General features: G+C 38.4%; 1 protein-coding gene across 2 annotated transcripts in view; it reads left to right on the top strand.

Moving 5' to 3' along the window:
- Positions 1-5,004: 5,004 nt before the first annotated feature.
- LOC139459528 (multiple epidermal growth factor-like domains protein 8) overlaps positions 5,005-26,133 on the top strand; it is a 64,578-nt gene continuing 43,449 nt past the window's right edge. For both annotated transcript variants that reach the window (XM_071241056.1, XM_071241055.1), the window contains exons 1-5: positions 5,005-5,471; positions 18,469-18,632; positions 20,801-21,935; positions 23,611-23,771; positions 25,181-25,333. In XM_071241056.1, coding sequence (XP_071097157.1) covers positions 5,240-5,471; positions 18,469-18,632; positions 20,801-21,935; positions 23,611-23,771; positions 25,181-25,333 — 1,845 coding nt within the window. In that variant the 5' untranslated portion in view covers positions 5,005-5,239. The remainder of the gene's footprint in view (positions 5,472-18,468; positions 18,633-20,800; positions 21,936-23,610; positions 23,772-25,180; positions 25,334-26,133) is intronic.

The following is a 26,133-nucleotide window of genomic DNA, read 5'->3' as shown; positions in this document are numbered from 1 at the left end:
TATTCATATCACATAATTACTGCATATAAAATGTACAAACGACACACGCAGAAATCGCGGACAGAGAGATGGACATTTCATCAGAATTTTATGAGCAAATGCTACAGAGGACACAGCTATGATCGCAAACATACAAGCTCAGCTTCACAAACTCAGAGGCTTTATATGTAACAAGTAGTAAAACAATTTAACTTTTTTTTAAGTAGGTCCATGTAGACTAACATCAAGTCTCTGAAATGAACACATTTACAGAAAAAAAACAGTTGTTAAGTAATTGTTATGAAATATAATAGAAAGGATCCCAGGGACTTTCGTCATTTTCAGATACTGATACTGAGGTAATCTAGACTTACCAAAATTGAGACTTGCATGGGCTGTATTGAATATATTTCTTTCGGACTAGGGTACAAGGTCATGGCTCGATAAAAAAAATAATCAAAGTTTGCCACAAAAAGCATTATTTGGTCTTCTTATGACAAACATATTATATGCATTTCAGATTTCGTAATGATCAACAAGAAATGGCTGTTATTGGCATATATGACATGTTTCATGTTTAAAATCGAATGGGAATTCTTCGAGCAGTGTTTAGGGGGCCGTAACTGGAACCATTCGCACAAAATGTCAACCTCATCAAAAAAATTGTTCTTGTAGCTTTAGAGATAACGAAAATCTAAAAGAAAACCATGTTAACGACGGGTGGACAACGCGCAAATACAAGCTCAGGTAAGGAAAAATTTGAAACATGCACAATGCCATTTTATAACTAATCTTGGTACCAAATATTGTACAGAAAAGAGGTGACCCCCTTTGGCCACTCAAATGTCCACCCAATAAGAAAAATACTTGAATAATATATTGCAAAAGAATAATTCTAAAAAGTGAATAAATACAGGGTAAAGGTAATTCTGACACAAGTATCAACTGTAAAGAGTATTTTAAAACTACTAAACATTTCGCAAAGTCAGAATAATTACTATGAGTCATTTTATATTCTTTCCGACTCGCTGGTGAAACCGTACGAAATCTGTTAAACATACATTGTTAGAACCACGCGCGTTGCTCGTAAGTATATTTATGCTATAATTTCCCGAAAATCTCAAACGTGTTATGGTTCTCGTACGAGAAACACTTGCAGTCGACGCAGACAGTATCGTGTTACACCACCAGACGAGCAGGCCAGAGAGTTCAACCGAGCACTAAGATGACCTTTCGTGTCAACCAATGACAGTAAAACTGCTTTCCTTCCACTAGTTCTATAACGCTGATTCAAATTGATGTTAAATTCATGAGCAGTATATGATTTAATTTTTGGCGGTCGATGTGCACTGCTACTTTTCCATACTTCCAGTATATATGTATATGATAAAAGATAATAATTGAGAAAAACCTTTTTGAATGTATGCTGTTGTAATATTGTGGCTTTAACCGTTTTCACTATAATAGTGAATTGTATTATAGGGATATGACATGCTGGATAATTCTTTGAAACGCATTTCAATTATATATGTTATATCCCACTACGGTAGTTCAATGGGGAGTAAATTCAGGTAATTAGAACACCTGGTCAGTCGATCCAGGCACAGGTAAAGGTTGCAGGTAAGTACTGACAAACCATGTAGTATTTTAAGAAGGGAAAACCTCAGACTAACATCTGGTCTCTGGAATCAACAATATATTTTACAGAAAAAAAACAGTTGTTAAATTATTGTTAATATAATAAAAAGGAACCAATAGACTTTCTTCCTTTTCAGACAGTAATCTAGACTTGCGTGGGCTGTATTGGATATATTTGTTTCAGGGTCTGTAGGGCAGACTAGGGGAATCTAGGATTCAAACCTATGATTAAGGAATCCTGGCACGGCAAAAGGGCGCAATTTTCACAACGATATCGGACGCCTTTGACCTCAACTATAAAGAAATACAGAGCGATTTTCATAGTATTATTCTTTGTAGCCTTACTCCAAGGCTGTAGTTAAAGATAAGCCCATGGATGTGTAACAATACTATCCTATAAGGATAGTATTGCTACACATCCACGGGCTTATCTAGATACACGGACAGTACATCGAAGGACGCCAGTCTCTTATAGGGACAACTTGTTAATATTTTTTTTATATTTTAGAAATTATGATTTAAACAAATGATTATTACCTTCTAGACTTGTGCAAGTCTATATTCTTGGCAACATTCCCAGATAGCACATGTGTTATGTTGTCGTTTAACCTTACAAACTTACAGTCGGACAATGGTTTATATGCAAATGATACATATCTGAAATCTTGGTGCTTATAATCACAACCTTGTTGGGATTCAGAATAGGAATTCAGCATCCCCTGCTTCTCATAAGAGCGGAGCAGTCAGGGTTGACCGGTTCTGTGTTACTCCGTACGTCATTGTTTTCGATCATTTACAGGTTTAAACGATAACTTCCGTGGCCTAGTGGATAAAACATCTGCCCGGAGAGCAGGAGGCCGGTGGTTCGATCCTCACCCGCGTCCATCTTCCCGAGGCAAGAGTATCAACTGACTATAGAAGTCCAGTTTCCACCCTTGTCGAACTAGGCTGGAATTCCTGGGCTCGATCATAGCGCAACCAGTGGCTATTACGAGTTATGTTCCTTCCAAGCATCTCCTATGGACCAATCAGATTCCAACTCTCGTATCACTTGCATTTGTTTGAAACAAAAAGGCAGCGCCCAGTCAAGACGATCTGACCGATAATCAAGATGTATATTGTGATAAAACGGGTCTTACATCGCGAAATGCATCAAATCACGTAAGACCTTGATTAAAAAAATAAAAAAAATTCGGAAAATATCATTTGTCAACGAGTTTGCGGTGCGCATGCTTTGCAAATCCTGCAATCGACCGACATCTGCACGACAGTTTACGAACCAGATTTCGATTTCGTTGCGCAATTTTGATTGGACTATGCATAGACTCGTTAGTCCAGCCAAAATGTAACTCCATAATACCAGCCCAGTTCGGCAAGGGTGAAAACTGGACTTTTATAGTCAGTAAACTCTCTTGCCTCGGGAAGATAACCCGCGTCACACCAAAAGACGTAACAAAATATGGCACTTGTTGTTTGGGGGGTATTACCATACATCCCAGCGCGGTTTTTTTTATATGTAACAATATATTACACTGGTTTCCTGTGAAAAAATAGGGAATTTGATTGTGATGCATTAGGTCACGTGTTTCTTGATGTATTTCAGCCTTTGGTGTCGCTCGATAGCTTCATTTTAAACTGCGCGACATCCTTGGAATATTAAATGCACGTATCTATACAATTCAAAATATAAACAAACACATTTCATCGATCTGCATATGACCAATGTATTGTATAAGTAAATAAGTTTAACCATGAATAATATCCTACCAAGTGACTCTAAACCTTATTGTAAAGACACAGGGGCCTTTTGCAGATATAATGTTATTATTTCTCAATACCCCGTCCGCCCTTCAACACGTTTTTGCGTTTAAGCACTGCTTTCAAGTTAACCTCGGTTTATTTGCACCAAGGCATTCAAAGTTCGTCAGATTAACCGGGCACACTTCAAATCGCAGGTGTTCAAAGCGGCGTTAAACCAAACCCACTCACTGACTCACCCAAACCGCAGTGGGTGTGGCGAGGTCACGTAGCTCATGAAAATAAAATATATTTTTATAGATCTGTAACCTATACTTAGAAATAAAATTATTTAAAATCCTCCCTCCTCACCCAATAAAATGTCTGTTTATCAGTATTGTGTTTTGCCTGCATGGGGAGAAACAACTGATCTTAAATATTAAATTCAGTTAAATAATTATCTTGCGATTATTTTTCATTAATATACATGTACAAAGGTAGAGAGAAAGCTTCAAAAGGAAAAATAAATATAGGGAACGGGGCTATTTCCGGGTTCAGAGATGGGCTAGAGGGTCATTTGGGGTAGTGAACATTGTGGTGGATATCCCGAGCCTGCATGGGATTTTTCGGTTATAAAAAGGTCGACCAAGGAAAAACGAAACAAAAACGCCTTATTTTGTCACTAATAAGCTAAAGTGTCATGTGCAACCGAAGTGATTGTACAAACTAATACATTCACACCCGGTAGTGATCAATGATTGATAACGCATGCATGGACAACGATGTATGATCAGTAAAAGTTTCGCCAATAAGCGAATGACTAAACAAATCTACCTCGTTAATCATACGTGTAACAGTTCATTTCATACCGTATAAATGATCCGACAACCCGGTCGCTATAAAACTCGCCCCTTGCATGCAGATACCTGTCCTAAAATAAATTAATACAATTGATATATACAACCGTTACAAGAGAACGTACGGTATCCGCGGCCGAGAACCCGCATCATCTTAAATACAAGTGAAACATCGAATAACCGCCTTTGTTATACCGATCGCACGGAGAGCTCAGGTGAAGGATATTTCTTCGCATAAAGATCATGCATGTTATCCTGTGCATTATGTGCTGACGCAAAGAGGAATGTTCTTTTCACGCAAACGCACTAGACCGTGTCAGCTGCCTCTTGTATGAATATTCATTATTTTTCAAGTTTTCAGAAATCAGCAGACAGGACTTGTATTGAAGATAATACAGTGATAAAAAAGGATAAGAAATAGCCCTTACGCGTACTTTAAAATCGCTTCATTCTTCGGTCACATGTCAATTATTGTACTTTTGCAATCTGCTGTACCGCGCGTGTGTATTGAAAATGTTCTTAAATATGCGTAACCTTACATCCTAAATGACGGTGCTTTATGTTTAAAGCATCAACTAAGTGTTTATTTATACAGAATATTACGTACACATAGTTTACAGTGAAATTTGGCACTGCATCAAAGTTATACGAATCCCAAATTACTTATGCACTGTCTTGTCTAACCGAAGACCTTAGAATCGTTTGAAATATGTCACGAGGAAAATACTATTCGTGAATTAGAACCAATCAAAACACATCATTTTCGTCAATGCTGAGATGCTGTTTTGGGGAACAAAAGCAATGGACACCTTGCAAAATCAGCTGTCAAAACGATTTAAATACTGTAACTTGACATATATCGGCATGTAGCTGCACGAAATCCTCGGAACAGTTGGACATTCTGCAACAGAGGATGTAGAAATGCTATTACAGTGCATACTGAATGCCATGTTGAAGCAGACGATGGGCTAATATGCCCCCAAAATGAGAACCATCCTCGACCAAAAAATATTCAATTGACACGGTCGATGGTTTGGGGATATGCATCATTTGTTGGTAACCGGCTGTCGAACAACCTTTGGTCAGTCATGACTTGTTTCACGTCAAGAAATATCTTCTTCGCTGCTGTTTTCCTGACAGCTTGGGATCTCTCCAACGGATCTTGCAGTGGTCGGAAAATCTTAAAGGGTCAGCGAGGCCAAATATCCGATGGACCAGATCTTTATTCAGCCAATGCACATTGTGAATGGCTTATTGATGGTACGTAAACTTATTAGTTCCTTGTTTTAGAATGTTATTTTGTATGGTTAATTGGAAATTTAAGATGATGTGTGTGAAGTTCGTCACGACAGAACACATGCTTTGACAATTTTCATAGACAGTTATACTAATGTTTATCAGTGCAGAGAATAATTCAAGTTGCACTATCTGCATAACCAAGTTATATGGATGTACATTCAGTATTTAATTAGATAAAGTGTTGTCTATGTGTCACATGCTTTGAAATATGTAGATTGTTGACACAATCATAAGAAGAGATCTAGGCCACATTCAGAATGTCCAGCAAAGCACTTCTTACTGAGACTCTCCCCTGATTCCAAGAACTTTTAATCACATTAGAAATTAAAATAATACCTACTTTCTGTAATTGGCTCATTAGTTATGGAAGTTTATGCTCACAATAACAAATGCAATATAACTATCTCATAAACAAGCTTTTAGGTGTCCCTTTTATGTCAATAAACATGATAAAAAGTCTTTTCAAGGACATTGTGCACACTGTGCAGGGTGTCTTGATATACTATTGCAGACTGGCATAAAGAAGAGAAGATGTTTATAATTATATATACAAACATTCATTTGATCACTCAATGGATGTTTACATTATCTTCAGTTTTCTTTGTGGAAAGTGAGTCTCTCCATGGTTTTATTGTGGAACATCTGTTATTTCATTGAGGTGACAGGGCATCTTGACCTTTGCCATAAGGTACAAATTGCGTGGGAAGGGGCAATAAGTAGAATGTTCCATGCAAACAGGACGTACAAAAAGTATGTAGCCAATCAACTCCAAAATGCATGTGCTAGATGGTCTAGACCCATCTAGCAACACCTGATCATGCTCACTGCTGATTAGCTGAATTACTGAGACAACATATAGTTGCTTTTCTTGACACGCTTGAGGAACATTGAACAATTTTATTTGAACATAATTTCCCATGTTATCATGTTCCATCCAGACTAATTCTTAAGGCTGTGTATACAGTATGCAATAAATGCTGGCTAAGCACTTTTTATAAAGATGATATGAATTTTGATGTATTGAATTTTAAGTTTCAAACAATGGTAGATGAAGCTGGATTTAGTTTGAATTGGCCACACAGGAAGTCCATTTTGCCTACTGAAAACTAAAGTAGTAATTGGGCTAATTTATGGGGATTTGAGCAAAAAGGTCTGTTTATGTCCAAACAAAATTGTGCATGAAGAGTTATGTCCCTTTGAGACAGTCTCAGCCTCTCCTGATTACGTCTTGTGTGCCTGTTGCTAAGAAATGATTTGATTGCATATGTATTCAAATTTGACTATTTTCTTTTCTTTTTATGACTTTAACACATTATACTGACAATAACAGTTTTGACATAATTCATGTTTTCCGGGCAGTTAATTGTTTTTGTTTTCTTATACAATATGTAATAACATGACAAGATAGACACAATTTTATGGATAACAACTTCTTTAATACAGTGTTGTTATCCATAAAATTGTGTCTATCTTGTCATCCGTCAACTTCTAAGTAATGCCTATCTAACAAATGTAATAACATGGATTTATTGTTGAATTTTAATTTTGTTAACTGTGTTTCAGTTTCCAATTTATAGGTATAATGTATTATATAACTGACATAGCTACTGTCTCTCCATATGATGATCATGTTCACAAGTTGTAAACAAATTGCTTACTTATCTTGGCCCTGTTGATCAGACATATTAGAGGAGAAGTAATATAGAAATAGTCATGATAAAAGAGGTTGAAGTATTTGAATCAGTATTCGATTTGTACTTTCTAGTAGAAATGGTTTACCTGTGATTTTTATTATATGTATCTTACATGGCATTGCATGCTCAGGTCATACATAGCCTTATAGTACTGTACAGCATTACTGATAACAGTGCAATACGCTTTTCAAATGAAACATATTGCCACTGTTTAAAATAATTTTGAAATGAAACCCAACAAGACATTCGGCCTGGTGACCATAAATGTTACCTGTCCATCTTCAAAGTTACCTGCCTGCATTGTATACAGTATGAATATTGAAATATCACGAAAAATGTGAGACAAATCGTGTCTTGATTCAGTTGAAATAATGCAAAAACTTGAGAATCTATGAGAAGTTATGATAAAATAGAATACGTAAGTAGTCTTAAAATTATCTGCCAGACAGTCGGGCAGGTGGAGGAAAATGCAGCCCGACTGAAAAGTTACCATCCACGGGCAGGCAGTTATTTCGGACTCTGCAGATTGCAATATGTGTTTTGTGTGTTGGTATATTAGGTACATATATGGGGTTTCGTTATTATTTGTATCATTATATTATAATCTACACCGAAAGTCATTCTCAAATGATGTTTCCCTTCGTAATTGATTGACAAAACGTTGTTAACGTGGAAGTGATTTTTTTCTCACCATGCTCACATTGTTATCTCCCCTATGTCCATGACTAGAAAATGATGCCAGTGACTGACCAGACCAAGCTGAGTAATATATGTACTTCAATATGTACGCATGATGTAGAACATAGGATCTGCATGTACAATCGGTGTCAATCACTGTCTAACACTTTAGTTCCCAATATTTCACAATGCATGTTGCAATACAGATACCTGTACTGCAATATATTGCAGTACAATTTGTTTGCCAGTACTATTGCCTGAAGTTTATGCCCATCTCAGTCTGTGACGTTTCCCACTAGTCCAAATCCCAAATCTAGTAAATTTCTGTTTGGTCCAGTAAACTCAGCTAATGATAGTCAATATCATAAGACCAAAATCTACTATGTCTACTGAAAATAATGCTAAGGGCCAAACTGGGCTTGTTGACGCAGAGGTTTTTGGCATAGTTGTGGAACAATACATCGGTGCATTGGTGGATTGCAATTTTTTACCTCCTGAGATAAGGATTGATCAGTCGCACACTAAATAAAAAATATTGTTTCATACCTTAAATGTTTGCTTTTATAACTGTTACCCCATACACTAATTCATAGTGAAAATAAGTAGTGAAAATGGTAATATTTTCACCCATTGTGCCACATTTAACACTGCCAACTGTAAATCGTCAGTGTGCCAGATATTTTGCCATCCTGTCTATGAAAATGATGGCTTACACACCACAGATAAGAGCACATGCAAGTATAGTGATACTTATCGCATTGTGAGCAAGGTATCATGAAACATATCAGATGTTGGTGTATGGTCCCAGCTCTAATAGACTGCCATTCACAGTATATAGTGTCTCCATTATGACTGCACTCTGTCAGCATGTTAAGGCCATCAGTATTTTCTGTGTGATTTTCATCTCAGCCACTCCAGAAGTATCATCCTAAAAACAATTTTAAATAGTTTTAATGTTCACCAATTGGCCTGCTTGAACAAGGTGAAAATGTATATATATCACACCGATTGAGAATGCCAAGTCATGCATGCAATGTATAAATGTGTGACAAGCACAATGTTTGAGCAAATACAGCAACATACCTTGTTTAGAGGCTGTAATCTGGGCTTTCTTAATTCACATTGAAAACTAGTAGTGGACCGATACACGGATGCCATTTTTTACTTCTCAAAACAAGTATCGACCACAATCGCACCCTAAGTAAAAAGTATCGATTCTTACCTTAAATGTATTTTTTTTGATGAATGTTACAACAAACACTAATTACTAGTGAAAATGAGTAGTGAAAATGTAAACATTTTCATCCATTGTGCCATACTTGACAATGCCAACTGTAAATCCTTACTGTGCCAGGTATTTGGCCATCCTGTCTATGAAAAAGATGGCTTACACACCACAGATAAGAGCACATGCATGTATCTTGATACGTATTGGATCGTGATCAGATTTCACAGTTGGTGTATAGTCCCAGCCCTATTGAAAACCCACTCAAAACATTGGACACAACCAATGTGCTCCATTCAGTACCTTCCCCAACACCTAAGAGTTTGTGTTTGATTTTGTCATTGTAGAATGGAAATATGCACGTTTTCAATATAGTTCTAGTTTACCTGTTAATGTAACTGCACAAAACATACTAAATTTAACATTTTTAAAATCACATTGCGCATTATATTCTAAACTGAATGTAGCACCATTAAATCTTCAGGTTACATAGCTCTACATTAGAAACACAGTATGTTTATATCCTAAGTGACTGTGTGCTTGGAATATAACACAATGAGAATCATAGTGCAGGGATTTATATACATTTTAAAACTGAGGGTCATGGACATGTTGGTAGGCAAATTACGAAATAATTATTTTGCTTAAAAGTTCTTAATTTCTTTAATTCAGTGGTATTTTAGCATTGCATTCAAGTTGCCTCTGCAAAGTCATGGCATTGGTTATAATAACTATATTTGTGTGGGAAGTGTTAATTCAAATTTTGGATTTTTTTCTGATATCTAATAATAATGTGTACTTCCACATATTGTGCTAGCCTCCATACGCAAGGTGTATGCTCAAAGCGCTAACATTATTGCCCCGGTCAATGGATCAGTGTGCACTCGATATTCATTCTCAGCTCCCTGGGGAGTATACAACCCAAGCTGCCTAGAAGGTTAATAGTCACATTACAATTTCATCCTTCTGGGTACCCACTTACTGCTGAAGCATGTTATGAAAAGTTACTTGCCCAAGGAGACACCACATGTGTGACATGTGCTTCAGTGCGGGGCAGGACCGAAGCCCTAGAAACTTGCTAACTTAAAGCTGAATATTAGCCTCTGAGAAGATCTGTATAAATACCTTACCATTTTTCAGTTGTATTCTGACTATTTTCAACCAAAAGCAGCTTTATTAATTTTGATATGCTCTGTCAAGAGAGCAAAACGGTGGGGTTCAATCCCCTTCCGCATCATGCCAAGAGACTTTTAAAGAAAGTACTTATTTTTACCCTGGTGCTCTGCATTAAGGGGATAAAACGAGGACTGTCTCAGAGTATTAAATGTCTGAGTCAGGCATCGATGTTAAACTACAGCATGGTATATCAGTGGGCTAGCACTAAGAAATGGACAGAAGTCCGGACTATTACAAGCAGCCACACACTTATGTATGCAACCCCTGAAGGTCTGGCGTAGAATACGTCTTCAGCAACCCATGCTTGTCGTAAGAGGCGACTAACATGATCGCGTGGTCAGGCTCACAGACTTGGTTGATGCATGTCATCGTATCCCAATTGCGTGGATTGATGCTCATGATGTCAATCACTGGATTGTCTGGTCCAGACTTGATTACTTACAGGCCACTGTCATATAGCTGGAACATTTGTTAAACAACAACAACAAACAACAACAACAACACAATGACGCACAGAGTAACACAAACAAACAACAACAACTTATGTATGCTCATCACAATAAGAGGGACATAATCTTGAACGCGACGTGAAACTCGCCTCACCACCAAATATTATTTTGCCAAAATTGTAATAACCCTTATTATGATGACAACGCCCTAGAAAGCCTGTAATTCTACTGTGATAAAACCTGAGGATACCTTCGGTCTGTCAGACCAACTCAAGCTAGAGTCAGTTTCTATCTCTGATGGGAATTTGACCCATGAATCATGTTAATTGCACATGTTGCATGTAATTTGCTGCGTTTACAGCCACTAGTAATTCAGACATGTGTTAAGTGCATACCGGTAAGTTAAACATGTAAATTGACAAATCATTTTGTGGTGTTCTTCGTACTAGCTATAACCAATGTTGAGAATCATTTCATTCTTGGACACGTGAAGATCCGGCGTAGAATAGATCTTCAGCAGCCCATGCTTGCCGTAAAAGGCGACTATGCTTGTTGTAAGAGGTGATTAACGGGATGGGGTGGTCAGACTCGCTGACTTGGTTGATGTATGTCATCGTATCCCAATTGCGTGGATCTATGCTCATGACATCAATCACTGGATTGTCTGGTCCATATTTTACAGACCACTGTCATATAGCTGGAATATTGCTGAGTGCGGCGTTAAACAACAAACAAACATTTCATTTTTGAGTAGTGCCACTGTAAGGGGAGCATAGCTGTCCCAGTCTTCTAAAGTGCCACAATTCACTGTGCAGAGTTGCATCCCTTGGGCACACCAGCATCATATCATATGGCTGTAGGTTCAAATCCCGGTTTACCCTGATTGTGTTTCACAGTTTGTCAGCACCGTACCCTTGCTCATGGGTTTCATCAAAGTGGTAAACGTCTGAGACCTGCATCACTTATGGCTTTCCTCCCACATTAAGTTCACAAGCCATGATATGACTGGAATACTGTTCAATGTGGCGTTAAACACAACTCACTCACTCATACTTTATTGTGCTATTAAGTGGTATAGCTAAAGTTAATGTGTAAACATTCCTTTATGATATTGAGGCACATATGTAGGAATGTTTATTAACAAACCTGGATATATATTAATTATGTTAGTCTTGTAAGTATACATTGATTATCAATGAGGACTAGGAATTAAACCATGCTTTGTATGTTGAGTTATAAATATTATGCAGTGTTTAAAATTAAGGAGTATCATGGCTGCCTTGAGGTCTTTTTTTAATCTAGAGACCCCTGAAATATTTTATGTTTTAAACACGGGGGTTATAACAATGACCTTGACCTTGTTGACTTACATGGTTAACAACAATGGTTAATTTCTAACACTTGTTACCATGGTTATGGATAATTTAGATTAAATGTGTAAGTATTTCCTTCATGCAGATGTGTAGTAATATTTATGAATATTATTAGGCTTGTTGTCATTGTTGTAATTGTGATCAATTATAAGCTAAACATGCATTATGTAATTGTGACGTTAAATCATCTGTTCTTGTCCTCTCACTACAGGGCCATGTAGGTCACAAAATTACATAACAATGATGAAAATATTTTTATTCGGACATGAAATATTACAAAACTGGTAATTCTAGTTCGGTCAATTATTATTATTCGATAATAACCGACTTTCATCGCATGATTGTCAATTTGTGTGTTTGATGGAAAATAATTGTGAAAAAATGGGTGCCAAAATGATTGCTGACAAATTATAGTGTTGTCATGTGTATATACATCAGGTACAGGGCACAGCATATGAAAGTTGTTTTCTGATTAGTGCATCATGCCATTCCTATTTCCACTCTACTAACCATCTTGCCTGTAGAAATAAAAGAGGGTGTCCAGGATCATATTCACTGCTCTCTGTCCATTGCTGTCCAGTCATACTAGTTGGTCAGTTGTTGGGGCTAGATTAACATCTAGTCTCTGAAATAAACATATCTTAGAGAAAAAACAGTTGTTAAATTATCTTAATAAAAATATAACAAAAAGGAGCCCAGAGACTCATTTCATTTTCAGATACTGCCGTGGGATCTGGTCGTCAGGCTCGCTGACTTGGTTGATGCCTGTCATCGATCTCAATTGAGTGGATCGATGCTCATGATGTCAATCACTGGATTGTCTTGTGCAGACTTCATTATTTACAGACCGCCGTCATACAGCTGGAATATTGCTTAGGGCGGCATTAAACCACAAACAAACAAACAAACAAAAAAATACTGCAGTAATCTAGAGTTGCCGAACATTATAGACCTGCATGGGCTAAATTGGATATATTTGTGTCAGGGTCTGTATGTTGCACCAACCACACGTTCACGCTTTGACTGGTGCAGACTTCCTTGTGCCATTGCATAAGCCACAAGTTTAAGAGTCTGGTTTAGTAATCTGAATAACATGGTAGACACTCGGCAGAAGGAAGATAAACAGCATCCTCATCGCAGCCCACTTGTTGAATAACAGTATGATGGAAATAGATACGGCTGCCTCAAGTTCCACAGCTGCCTGGGTTATGTTAATGGCCAGCTAGGCAACAAACATGTAATGTGTAATAGTGCATTTGACAGAAGTCGTATTTGGGTGGGATCTTTGAGGTTGTCTGCTAGGTATTTGAATCTTGGGACCTGTATATTTTCAACTTTAAAGATAAGATGGAGTATATTATCCTGAGGGTATTTTTTCTTGTTGTTCAATGCAGGACTCAGCAATATTCCTGCTTTATGATCGTGGTCTGTAAATAATCGAGAATGGACCAGACAACACATTCATTGGAAACATAGTATCAATCTATGGTTTGGGAATACAATGACATGCATCAACCAAGCCTGTTAGTCGCCTCTTACGACAAGCATAGTCGCCTCTAAAAGGGCAAGTTTAGTCAACTTAGCAACTTTGCAGAATTTAATACTTTAGCAGATCCCTGATCACAAAAGGTTGACCAAAATTAAATTTCAAAAAGGCAAATACCACCAAATGGATTAAAAAAAAAGTCAGACAAAAATCTTCCCGGAATGGAAAATTTCGCCACGGAATGGCATCCCCTGAGTGGCGGTTAAAACTGGCTACCAGTGTTTGACATGCTGCACAATTACAACGATCAGGATGGCACCCATTCTGCCTGGTTATTTATTAGTGGTCTTCCTACTTGTCGAATTGTGATGATGGTGAGACTATGGGGGATTTCAGGGTGCATCTCACATAAGACAAGATTTTGGTGAATAGCTCTCAAAATATAACAACACAATTATTCACATACACTGTACTCAGTGAAAACTTTTAAAATGTACATCATTGTGTAAACATATTTATCATTTTGTACGATTGGGCTATAATAGGAATTAAAGACAAGAAAAAGTATTCTACCATGGCAAATGTGCAAGCTGATTTACAGTGTTCTCTCGATTCTGAGAGGGATCATACAAGTTGATGAGGAAGACCAGACATCAAACTTCCACTCTGGAAATATCCCCAAAGAGGATGCCCAGCCATCATTAACACCAAAGATGACTTGGTCATGAAACACAATTATGTATCTGAGTAGTGGGATGACGCCACAGATCACCTCGAGGATGGCTTCCAAATATGTACAAATTCTTTGAGATACTGCAGGTCAAGCTGTGTCATACTGCGATCACAATCCAGGTAGTTTGAGGCCACCAAGAAGAAGAAGTAACATCCAAACTGAGCCCATGGCCATGAGAGGGAGAAGAGACAACTTTTTGCCAACCAAAAAGAAGTGAACGATTATCATAATCTGTTTTAGGCCTAGTTGGACTGTGAATTATATCAATCGAAACATTAAATGTGAAACTGAACATTTAAGACAATATTTTTATACAGTGCTCATTCTTTTGATCGATTATGTTTATTTTTGGTTTTGAAGTAAACAAATGCTGGATGATTAGGATGAAATGAAGGAAACACAATGAGCATTATCCCTTGGCCTGCTGCTGGACAAGTAGGAAGTCACCGTATATTGTACCCAAACAGGATGTTTGTCGTAGAAAGCTCCTTACAGACATTAATTGTTATTTTTATTATTCACAATGTCAAGCTATCATTTTTGTAGGAATGACAGATATAGCAACACTTTTAGATTGACCTCTTCCTGAATTATCCATATAAGCTGCCAACCATCACAAGTCAGACAACATATCAGCCAATGAAAACGTTTGTCACACATCATTGCATCAGTAGATTTAGGCCACTCCCCAAAATAATTTGTTTTAGTGTTATTTAATAAATCTGGGATTCTATCCCACAGTCTTAGTTTTCTGGCACGCTTAAGGGACACAGTCTTGCACGGTGAAGTGCAGTTCCTTAGACATCATAAGATGGTCTATATACTTTATGATATTAAATAAAATATGTGATATTAACATGATAAGAGAAAGATTTTCAATGTATTTTGTGTCATGTTGTATGGCTTTATGTTTTGAAGTTAGTAACCATTGGTAACTTTGATAAGAGGGATAATTAAATTGTGACTTTTTGTAATGACTTATTTTCAATATGGTTGTCATTCATGAAGCATGCCATTCCCTGCCTGACATTCCCAATACCCATGAAACATGCCATTCCCTGCCTGACATTCCCAATAAGTTTAGATCAAGGCTAGCAGTTGCAAGGTCTTCGGTAAACAAACATGGCTGCAAAGAAATTGTCATATGATAAATGTGATGTCCGAGGTTACAGTGATTGAAAATATTCTGTATCATAAAGATCAAATATTAGAAATTATAATTGTATTATGTGAGCCTGTGGCAAATAATTTCAGGAGAGATTACTACACATTCTAATCAGCCAATCAATGTATGTCAAGGCTTCTAAATTGAGTGAGCAAAGCATTCAAACAAGCATATCTGATTTGAGTGATGTCTTTGTCTCGAAAACCAACTAAAGCAACAAGTTCCATAATAAATATGGATCAGACGCTCCGAATGACCAAATGAAAGGCTGATGATTTTGGTCAGCCTATGTCAACTTCAGCTAAGCATCTTTGACAGGCATTTAGAAGAGTGCTGACTGCTGCATTAAACAAACAAACATTGTACCCTATTGGTGTGGATCAGTGCACAAAATATCAATCACTTGATTGTCTTGTTGAGATTCAGTTAGTAATACGTGACCGTCATACAGCTGGAATAAGGCTGAGTGCAGAGTTAACAACAAACAATGTGTTTAAAGGGCAAGTTCACACGGAAATGAACCTTTTTTTCTTGTACTTTTTCCACATTAAAAGTGTTAACATAGAAGTGTCATAGACAAAAATATAAAAACATCATATTTAATTCACATATTTTTTGCACTAAAACAATTTATATTTTTCACATTTACCAAGTGTTCTATTTCCATAACAAAAACACCATGGCTTATGTCCCTTGCAATATGACGTCATTGGTGCCAATTGATAAACATTATGACGTCATCATGCTTTGTTAGAGCCGCTTCACGTGGTGTAGGTACAGTTTTGTGATTCTAGCATCTCAGATGCCATCCAGAATTGTGTTATGCTGAGTCACCACTGCGCCGGAGTGTGTCGTAGACCATGTTGTTTTACCGCAAACTGGTCCTTGATATCTTTTGCGTTGAGAATAGACAGGGACCCAGTTGAATTGGCACCAATTACGTCATAATCTAAGGGGGATAACTCAGGCCTATTTCGCTCGTAAAACGAAGGCCTCATAACGGCATATCACTTTCACACTGTTGTGAGCTTCCTACTTTCACTGTGAAAAAAATGAGTGTATATTTTCAAACACAGATACTAACTAATTCTAAAATTGCGTTTTGTTTAGAAAAAGAAAGAAAGTGATTTTTGCGTGTACACTTCCCCTTTAAGACAGACCATCGAGTACACTGATATGGGTAATATGCTGCTGTTTCAGTGGTAGAAACTAACATTTTTAGTCCACTGGTCCTTATAATGATAACATATAGCAAAACCCATAAAAATGGAAAATTTCTACTAGTCCTTATGATACCTTAACTATTGGGCAGTTTGGCAAGGACTACCGGACTAGTGCCAAATACTAATGCTGTGTTTTGTGGAACACTCTTGTGTATAGTTTTTAATTGTGGATTCATTGATATGTTGACAACACCAGACTGTTTGAATGCTAGGATAGACTGAGCTCCAGGACAACGTTAGTGAAGCAGCTGCCGTAAAACTTCTGGGACTATTTTCTTACATTATAAATCATCCAATATGTGCATGTAAGTTCACCGCTGGCCATTTGGTGGCATCAGTGACAAATTGACAGTCGTCTTAGAAAGATAAAGCTGGGGACATTAAATATATTAGCAATATTGATATGACCATGATAACGTGCTTAACTACTGAAGTCGCATGTGTATGAGACTTGGCTTTGATAAGATGTTGATGTATTACTAGACTTGCACCGTTGTTAATATATATGATATCAATTAGTATGATTTGTATTTCAATGAAAATAGTTTGTCCAAACTAAAATGGGTTGATCCATTTCTGACAAGTTGGTTCAAGTCAGTGGTGTTAGTCATTGCAGCTAGGAACTACTGATAAACATGATAAATGGTTTTTAATATTGGGCAGTACTTCGGCCCAGCTGAGTTTATTTCAGTTCACTTTAGTTCACCTGGAAGCATTATAGCTCACCTTGCCATCAGCCTTGCATTCAATCACTTTTGGTGTTTCTGAAAAGCTTTTTGTTCGCTAAATGAACGTCTTGTTTTGCCGTAACGTTCTTGAAAAAGTACAACTACTTACACTCTGCCACATACAGTACTAGTATAATCAGGGTAGAATTATGAATTCGCACACACATCAAAATATATCCTAATATGATGAACACTCGTGTCTTGTTAAGCTATCAAACAAAATGTGGCATTCGCTTCATGAGAACAGCGTTGCTTCTGTCTCGGACGCCATTTTTTTCCCCTCTGTGAGTCAGCTTGAGATGTTACAAGAAAACTGTCTGTTGAACAGACAAAATGCTCGGAATGTTATAAAACGTTTTGCCTATTGAACTCTTGGCTGTTTTCTCCAATTCGTCCATCCACTAAGTCTGAAAGGACTATCTAATTCCTGTAGTTAACTAGTCGGAACAGCAGTAGTCAACTGGCTGCTTGTTTCTGCTGCCGTGGACTAATTAAGTAATAAGTAATATTGAGTCTTCTTGTTGTGTACCCATATTCCCATCGTATTACAATTTTGTTTTTAACTGTGTCAATGCTAGTGCAATCGTAAAAATGCCTTCAATAGCAATCTGCAACTTAAAGTTTTGTTCAATTAAGCAGTGTACGATGTAAGTCCGAAGTCCGAGGTGAGCTAATAATAGTCCACGCAAAATTATATTCTACTGAAAATGATGCTAACAGCAAAGTTCGGGCTAGTAGTCTCAAAAGTTTTTTGGCACAGACTGGTCTACTCTCGTAAGCTAAGCTAATAGTGGTCCTATACTAACACTAAGATCCGCTGAAATTGATGCCAACAGAAGCAATCAGACTAGAAGACTCAAACGTTTTTGTCACAGACAATGAAAGTCAGTCCTCGTGATTTATCTAGAATGTTGCTGACTGAGTGCTTACTATTTGGTGCATACTTGAACACACAAGTTTTTTTATTACGTCCCTGTACAGGAAGCTACATACGGCCCTCCTCTCACATGGTTTCATTTGTGTTTCAGCCGGCGGCCCCAACAAGACAATCCAGCTGGAGTTCAAGAGCATGTCAACAGAGTGCTCGTTTGACTTCCTGTTTGTGTATGATGGAGACTCACACACAAGCCCCATGTTGGCCAGTCTGTCGGGGGACAGCCACCCATCGCCTGTTGTGGCCACTTCGGGATATGTAAGTAGCAGGACTGACAATAGGTTTTCAAAATTGCCTTTTTTTTGTCCAAAAGTTTATTTTGGTCAATACCATTTACGTTCGAATTATTTAAGGATTGCCCCATGCTAGCTGTAAGAGGCGATTAATGGGACCTGACTTGGTTGGTGCATGTCATCATATCCCAGTTGAGTAGATCAATGCTCATGATGTCAATCACTTGATTATCTGGACTTAACCATTTCATTGGTCGGTCCAAGTTTGTGAAAGGTCGTTCTGACGTGACCTGTGTGTATGGGATGTCCTCGGCGGTTGCGAGATCTTTTAATGAGATTGAGGTAATCTAAGCATGTGATTAATCCTGTTTTTTTTTATTTTAAGCATTTAATAAATGTTTATGGTTAAGCAAGTTTATCTCTGCAGCCATTGTAATATGCAGCTACCATCTGACTCGTCTCGCATCAAAACACGGGGCTGTGTACTCGCGGGCAGATGAACACGGAGCACGCTGATCACTGTGTAGAATTAACGAGACTGATTATTGAGTGATTTCAGTAATTTGTTGCAAATTCGGTGTGTCGGAGTGGGAGTGGGAGTGCGAGACTGTCAGATTAACGGGTCTAAATATCACTGATTTAATTGGTTCACATCATGAGTGTTGGCTGAAGCCGATTGTCGTATTAACAAGACTTGACTGTAGATGGCCTGTGTGGCTAGTCAAAATTTCACCCCTTCTCTGTGTATGTTTAATTTTGTTAATTGGACACTACTCATGAATTGAGTAATTTCCATGAGAAAATATTAAAGGGGATGAGGTCGTGTGAATAGTTAAATCAACGATCATCTTGATAGAATGATACAACTGGTGGCCATTTCATAATGTTGCGTAAATCAACAACAATTTTTTATTCACTAATAAATCTCAATGAAATGAGGCAAATGGAAGCCAACAGTTAATCTCAGAGTGCAAGAAAAGACGTTTTAGAGATAAAGAGTTTTAAAATTTTCAGAGCCCCCTGGGTAACTCATCGCGGTCTCCAACATTTAGTTTTGAGCCAGTTAGTCTGGAGAAGGGCCAGCATTGTTTTAAAGGAGTAGGCCTTGCTGGGTACATAAGAATTTGTTGTTAAATCTACCTTTGCTGATGATATTGTCAATAGTATGTGTAACAATCAATAGTTTAAATAGTCACGGTTAGTTAAAAATAAATTTTAAACCTGCCATGTGTTGATTAGCAAGGATTACAACAACTTAGAGTTACTTCCCTTTAGTTTGAGTAGCAACAAGAAGGAAAACTGCTGTCTTTGACAGTGTCATAGACACTTTATTCATTTCTATTACATTGATTAATATAATTATTAAGTTTAAAGTTTGAAGCTAAAAGTTGGTTTACCGTTTAATACTATCACAATACTATTGCAAGAGAGTAGGACACTCTAGTAATACTACCTGTCAATGCCCCAATAGCCATTATCCTTCCCCCAAGCCATGTGTAGTCATTTGGCTGGAATATTGCTGAGTGCTGCATAAACAATGATAAACAAACAAACAAAATTTAAGCATCGAGTTTAGAACAGTAATGTAGGTCTAAGTATTAAAGCTTTCCATTCTCAATAAATATTGATCCTTAATTTTTATCACATAATCAGTGTTATCACATAATCAGTGTAATGCCTCTGTAGTCTTTTGGTAGATCGTCTGCCAGGAGAGCAGAAGATCCGGGGTTCAGTCCCCCGCCATGTCATATTAAAAGATTGTACTTGTTGTCTGGTGCACGGGATTAAGGGGCTAAACCAAGGACTAGTCGGTTCGGAATTAGAATACTGTGTCTGAGTATGGTATTGAACTGCGGAATGGTATCTCAGTGGACTAGTACAAACAGCCACACACAAACACACACATGCATGCACATCGCTATATAAGTGCGAAAATCTTAGACGCAGCGTTAAACCCCATTTCACCTCACCCACTTGTTTGATAAGAACCTTCACCAAAATATTGCTCCTAATTGTATAAAGAAGTTGTTCACCCATATATCCTTACTTGGTTAGATGTTCTTTAAAAAACACGTTTTTTTTGTTTTAACCGTTTCTTTACTTGAATGAAATTCCGAAAAACTAGTTAATCCCATTCCACATGATTGCAATTATTCAATTATTTTATTATTTTTGTGAAATTGTACGTTTCAGATGTTGCTGTACCTGTTCACGGACAGAAACTACATGCGCGATGGCTTCGAGACCAACTACTTCGTCTACGACTGTCCCTGGAACTGCAGTGGACATGGACAGTGCGTCAACCACACATGCACCTGCGACAAAGACTACACCGGTAGTGGTTGCGAGCACCTGCTCTGTCCAGAGTCGTGCAACAGCAACGGTGTATGTGATAAGTATGGGGAGAAGAAGTGCCTGTGCAGCGAGGGATATACTGGGCAGAGCTGCAGCCTCTCCACTCACGACAACAGCGGGACAGGAAAGTGGTACACGCTGGCCAAATCCGGCTACCCTGCTCGCACATCTCACTCTGGCTTCTTTCACGAACAGACGGAGTGTTTGTGGATGTTTGGCGGATATGATCTCAACAGCGTCCTAGACGATGTGGTCCGCTACTGTATGAAGGACAACGTGTGGGAGAGTCTTACAAAGTCTGGATCCTGGCCGGAGGGGCGACGTGGCCATGCAATGGCCGGTTTTAAAGAAGGGTTCTATGTATTTGGTGGCATCCTGGCCAATGACTCCCATAGTAACGAGTTGTGGTTCTTTAACCTGACCACTTTTGAGTGGACGGAGAAAGCTTTAAACAGCACAGTCAAGCCGTTGGCTGTCACTGGCCACACACTGACCACGGTGGAAAAGTGGATTTATTTATTTGGTGGGAAGACTGAGGACAGGGTATTTATCGATCATATATACAGAATAGCTCTCTCGGAAGGGGAACAATGGGAGAAGGTGCTGGTAAGGGGAGGTAACTACCCTCCGAAATGTCTCGTAGGGCATACCATGGTGTATTACAAAGAAGCCAAGTCTCTGGTGGTGTTTGGTGGATACAAGCAGAAAAATTCCATCATTAGTCACAGAATTAATCAGCTTCACATGTTTCATATTGAGGACAATTACTGGTCACAGATCCATAATCAGGAGGTGAACTTGTCTGGTATTCCTGGGGACCGGGCTTTCCATTCTGCTGTGATCCTGGGCAATTACCTCGTCGTATACGGCGGCAACACTCACCTTCACAACAGCCTGGAGATTTGCTTTAACTCAGGGTTTCATTTCTATCATCTTGGCTGCCACATGTGGGTGAACCATACTCATTTCACCGGTAAGTTCCCAAGTGTGCATCCATAAATACTTTTGTTCTTATTTTATACCAATATTTCGGACCGACTCTGTGGTCTAGTGGTAGAGTTCGCTGTGCAGAGATGCGTTTCTTGGGCATGCCAGAAACCTATGATTGTGTTCCTAGGTTTGTCAGCATCATACCCTTGCTCGTGGGTTTTACCGAAGTGTTAAACGTCTGAGACCTGCATCACGTCAAGCTTTCCTCCCACAGTATGCTGATATAACTGGAATACTGATTGGTCATACCAAAAGATGATAATAGACATATTTGTTGTTGCCCTGACTGGTTAAGGGGCTAAAACAAGGACTGTTTGGCTCGGAGTCAGTATACTGTGTCTGACTGGGGTATTCATGTTAAACTGTGGCATGGTATCTCTGTGGGCCAGCACTATAAAATTGGCATTAGTCCAAACTAGCACACACACACATGCATGCATGTCGATATATAAGTGCAATAATCATGGATGCGACATGGATGTTAAACCCCATGTCTCCTCATCCACTAATATTTCGGCTAGAATACATAATACCAGACGCCTTCTGCAATATTGGTAAGGAATGTGCACAAGCTGGTTCTTTCGTAACGGTTTGTAAATATTTTAAGCAGCCCTGCTAAAGTAACAGGGGTTTCCCCTACACAATGGCTTAAAACAAATACTGTCCCAAGTAAATGTCAGTTTTTTTTACAGAGTTAGTAAAAAACATGTGTTTGTTGAAATGTGGCACTGATGGATGTCACTGACGAGGTTGTTGCACACCATTATGCACAACTTCTATTTTTGAGTAATATTTCTATGTTGTTTGCACACTTCAGCCATCTGTTACATCTGTGTTTTGGACAGTTCTTTAGATGTGTCCTCTACAATGCCATATATTATTACATAGTTAATTAATAATACTTAACACATGCTTAAAGAGACGTTCTAGTGAATGATGCAGAAATCCTTGCTCAATTGACAGGCAGTCACACATACAAGTGACCCTACCTCAGACTTTGTCAGCAGCGTATCCATGTTAACCATGCTTGTTGGTTCACCAAAGTGGTAAACATGGTAAAGTCAAGGACTTGCATCACTTGGAGCTTTCCTCCCACATTCAGCTGATATGCCATGAGATAACTGAAGTACTGTTCAACATGGTGACACTCACTCACTCACTCACATATATTCTGTTCAACAAGTCACTCACTCTTCTCAACAAAATGTTTGTCTCACTCACTCGCTCACTGACATATTTTCTTTTCAACAAGTTACTCACTCTTCTCAACAAAAGGACTGCCTCTCTCACTCATATTTTCTGTTGAACAAGTTACTCACTCTTCTCAACAAAAGGACTGTCTGTCTTACTCACTCACTCACTCACACTCACATATTTTCTGTTCAACAAGTCACTCACTCTTCTCAACAATAGGACTCTCTCTCTCTCACTCACTCACTCACTCACTCACTCACTCACTCACTCACTCACTCACTCACTCACTCACACTCATATTTTCTGTTCAACAAGTCACTCACTCAATCTTCTTAACAAAAGGACTGTCTGGCCTCCAGTGGAGCAGTAAATTCTGTCAGCTGTCTTTAAATCTGTTCTAAGAAATACCAATCTGAACTCACTCATTCACTCACTCACTCTCTCACTCATTGTTTCCCGGACAGGTCTTTCAACTGCGTCATCATCATTACCAAAGACGGGACGGTTTGGCCACGTAGCAGTAGCAGCGTATGGAGATGTCATGTTGCTAGCAGGGGGCTACTCTGGAAAGGTCCATGGGGATCTCCTTGCTTACAAAGTGCCAATCGCAGTTGCTCATCATCAGGTATTGGGCTTAGGATGTATATGAAGGAAACCCTGGCCTCGCTCTTGTAGATTTCAGGGTTTACTGGACAAAATATTGCATCCCACACGGAAACAGCTTAAAAGGATGCAAATAATTAGCATTGCGAGTTCTTAGGGATACAAAAAATTGTCTGTTTGAATCATTCAAGCTTTTCAAATTGTAGATTGCATGTTACATAAACTGACATTTCTAGTCTGGTAAGAAATACATTCAAAGTTTATGGAATTTTAAAATATATGATGTTTGTGAACCAGATCATGGGATTGGGATTTCTGTAATATTCCAAACTCTGTGCCTTTGGCAAGCAAATTAGGGGAAAAAATCATAATTTTGTTCAGTTTGATCTGTTCAAAAAATGGGGGGAATATTGTGATCACCATGTCCATCCGTCCATCAGCCGTCCGTTTTCCATTTCCAAAGCAGAATGCCAAAATCGTTGAATATTTCTCGTTGGAACTTGCTATGCAGATCAGTCTTGTGTTGAACTGGTACCTTTGGATAATTTTGGGATTTTGAAACTGAACGGCATTATTTTTTTCTTGACTGAACTGAATTGCCATGAACCCAAAGTGGGGTGTAAGTAGCCAAACTCCATGTCCTAGTTGCACCAGCCCTGATGACTCTTGGTTATCTTTACTGAAGGTATTTTAACATTGTATTTCAATATTGCATTCAACATGTTTCATGCAATAATGTAAAGTAAGCATTAATCTGATCATGCCAATGAAAGTCTCTTCTACTATTGGTCTTGTAAGGGTTCCAGGTTAGAATTTGTTCCTAACAACCTGTCGTACAACACAACTACATGGATTGGGTGTTAAACTCACTGACTAAGTTGTGTGTTAGTGTATCCGATGGGTTGGGATGTTGTTGATAATATCAATATATCAATCACCGATTTCTTTGGGCCAGACTTGCTCATTTACAGGTGCCTGTCATATATACTGAAACACTTTGACAACACATATTCAAAATCTCCACAAAAATCTAATCAAATTGCTCTGGGTATTTAGGCAGGAGATAATCAAACACAATAATGTCGTTTGACTGGTTGGAATCTGATGTGACGTGTTTGGAGATGGACTTGAGCACCAAGATGCATCTTCAAAGTTGATTATGAGTATTTAGTATGGCTAGAATATTGCTGAGTGTGAAGTTAAACAACAAACAAGCAACTCAAAGGTCTTATTTGAAATTTATGTTAATATAAGGAGAAGCCTGTGTGTTTCAGTCTAATTACACGGATGCCCACTACAGTCATTTTTGTGGAATCATTGCTTTATTTTAAAGAAATTCTACCAATATGATGAGGTGAAATATATGACGAATTTTGTTAAAAAATCAGTAATTTATATATCAAATTAATATATATGGTTTTCTTTCTCCAGACGTTCACAGGGGTGAGAAACACAACATTTGACCATTGTGAGGACTACAAGACCTCGGTCCTGTGTGTGGGGGACCCAGAGTGTGTGTACTGTAGAAGTGAGATCATTGGACTACCGTTTAAGACTCACTGCTATCATCGCACACGGAAAGAGGTATGTTAGAACACTGGTCCTCAGGCTCAGGGCATATTTCAAGCTATCCATAATTCATTTTTACCTGTAGGTTTAAATTCTATTATGTATTAAGTTCAGTTCATTATCACCTACTTGCTTCGAAAAAGTGTCTCAGAGTGTCAAAAGTCATGAATTACAGTGCCTATAAATGACCGAACATTGTCAGTGGAGTGTGTACCCGTGAAGATATCCGGGGTAGAATAGGTCTTCAGCAACCCATGCTTGCCGTAAAAGGCGACTGTGCTTGTTGTAAGAGGTGTTTAACGGGATTGGGTGGTCAGGCTGGCCGACTTGGTTGATGCATGTCATTGTATCCCCATAACATGGATCGATGCTCATGATGTCAATCACTTGATTGTCTGGCCTGGACTCGATTATTTACAGAACGCCATAGTACAGCTGGAATATTGCTGAGTGCGGTGGTATACAACAAACAGACAAACAGTGGACTGTGGCACCAAGTCTCAGCAAACATGTAGTGCTGAAAGTCAGCTATTGATGTAGGCAGGCATTGTAGAAAACAGCCTCAGTAAATGATGCTGCTACAGACTGCCCCATGGATGGTGAAGGTAGTCACTTACTCTTTTATAAGGTTTGCCTTTATATACACTGTTAAGGAATTGGCATTGGAATTCAGCAAATCAGTTGGATGCAGTTTTTATGGAAAGCACATGTTGGCATGCATTAGAGAGTTAGATCATGTCTGCCTCACAGCTGCCTGATTACACATGGAAAGTGTGTGCTACAGAAAATTATTGATAACTTTTTGTACAGAGGTT

This window comes from Haliotis cracherodii, unplaced genomic scaffold (genome assembly GCF_022045235.1).
Source record: "Haliotis cracherodii isolate W230 unplaced genomic scaffold, xgHalCrac1.p SCAF_13, whole genome shotgun sequence".
Lineage (NCBI taxonomy): Eukaryota > Metazoa > Mollusca > Gastropoda > Lepetellida > Haliotidae > Haliotis > Haliotis cracherodii.
The sequence above is the reverse complement of the archived record's forward strand: the minus strand, read 5'-3'. Positions and strand labels throughout refer to the sequence as shown.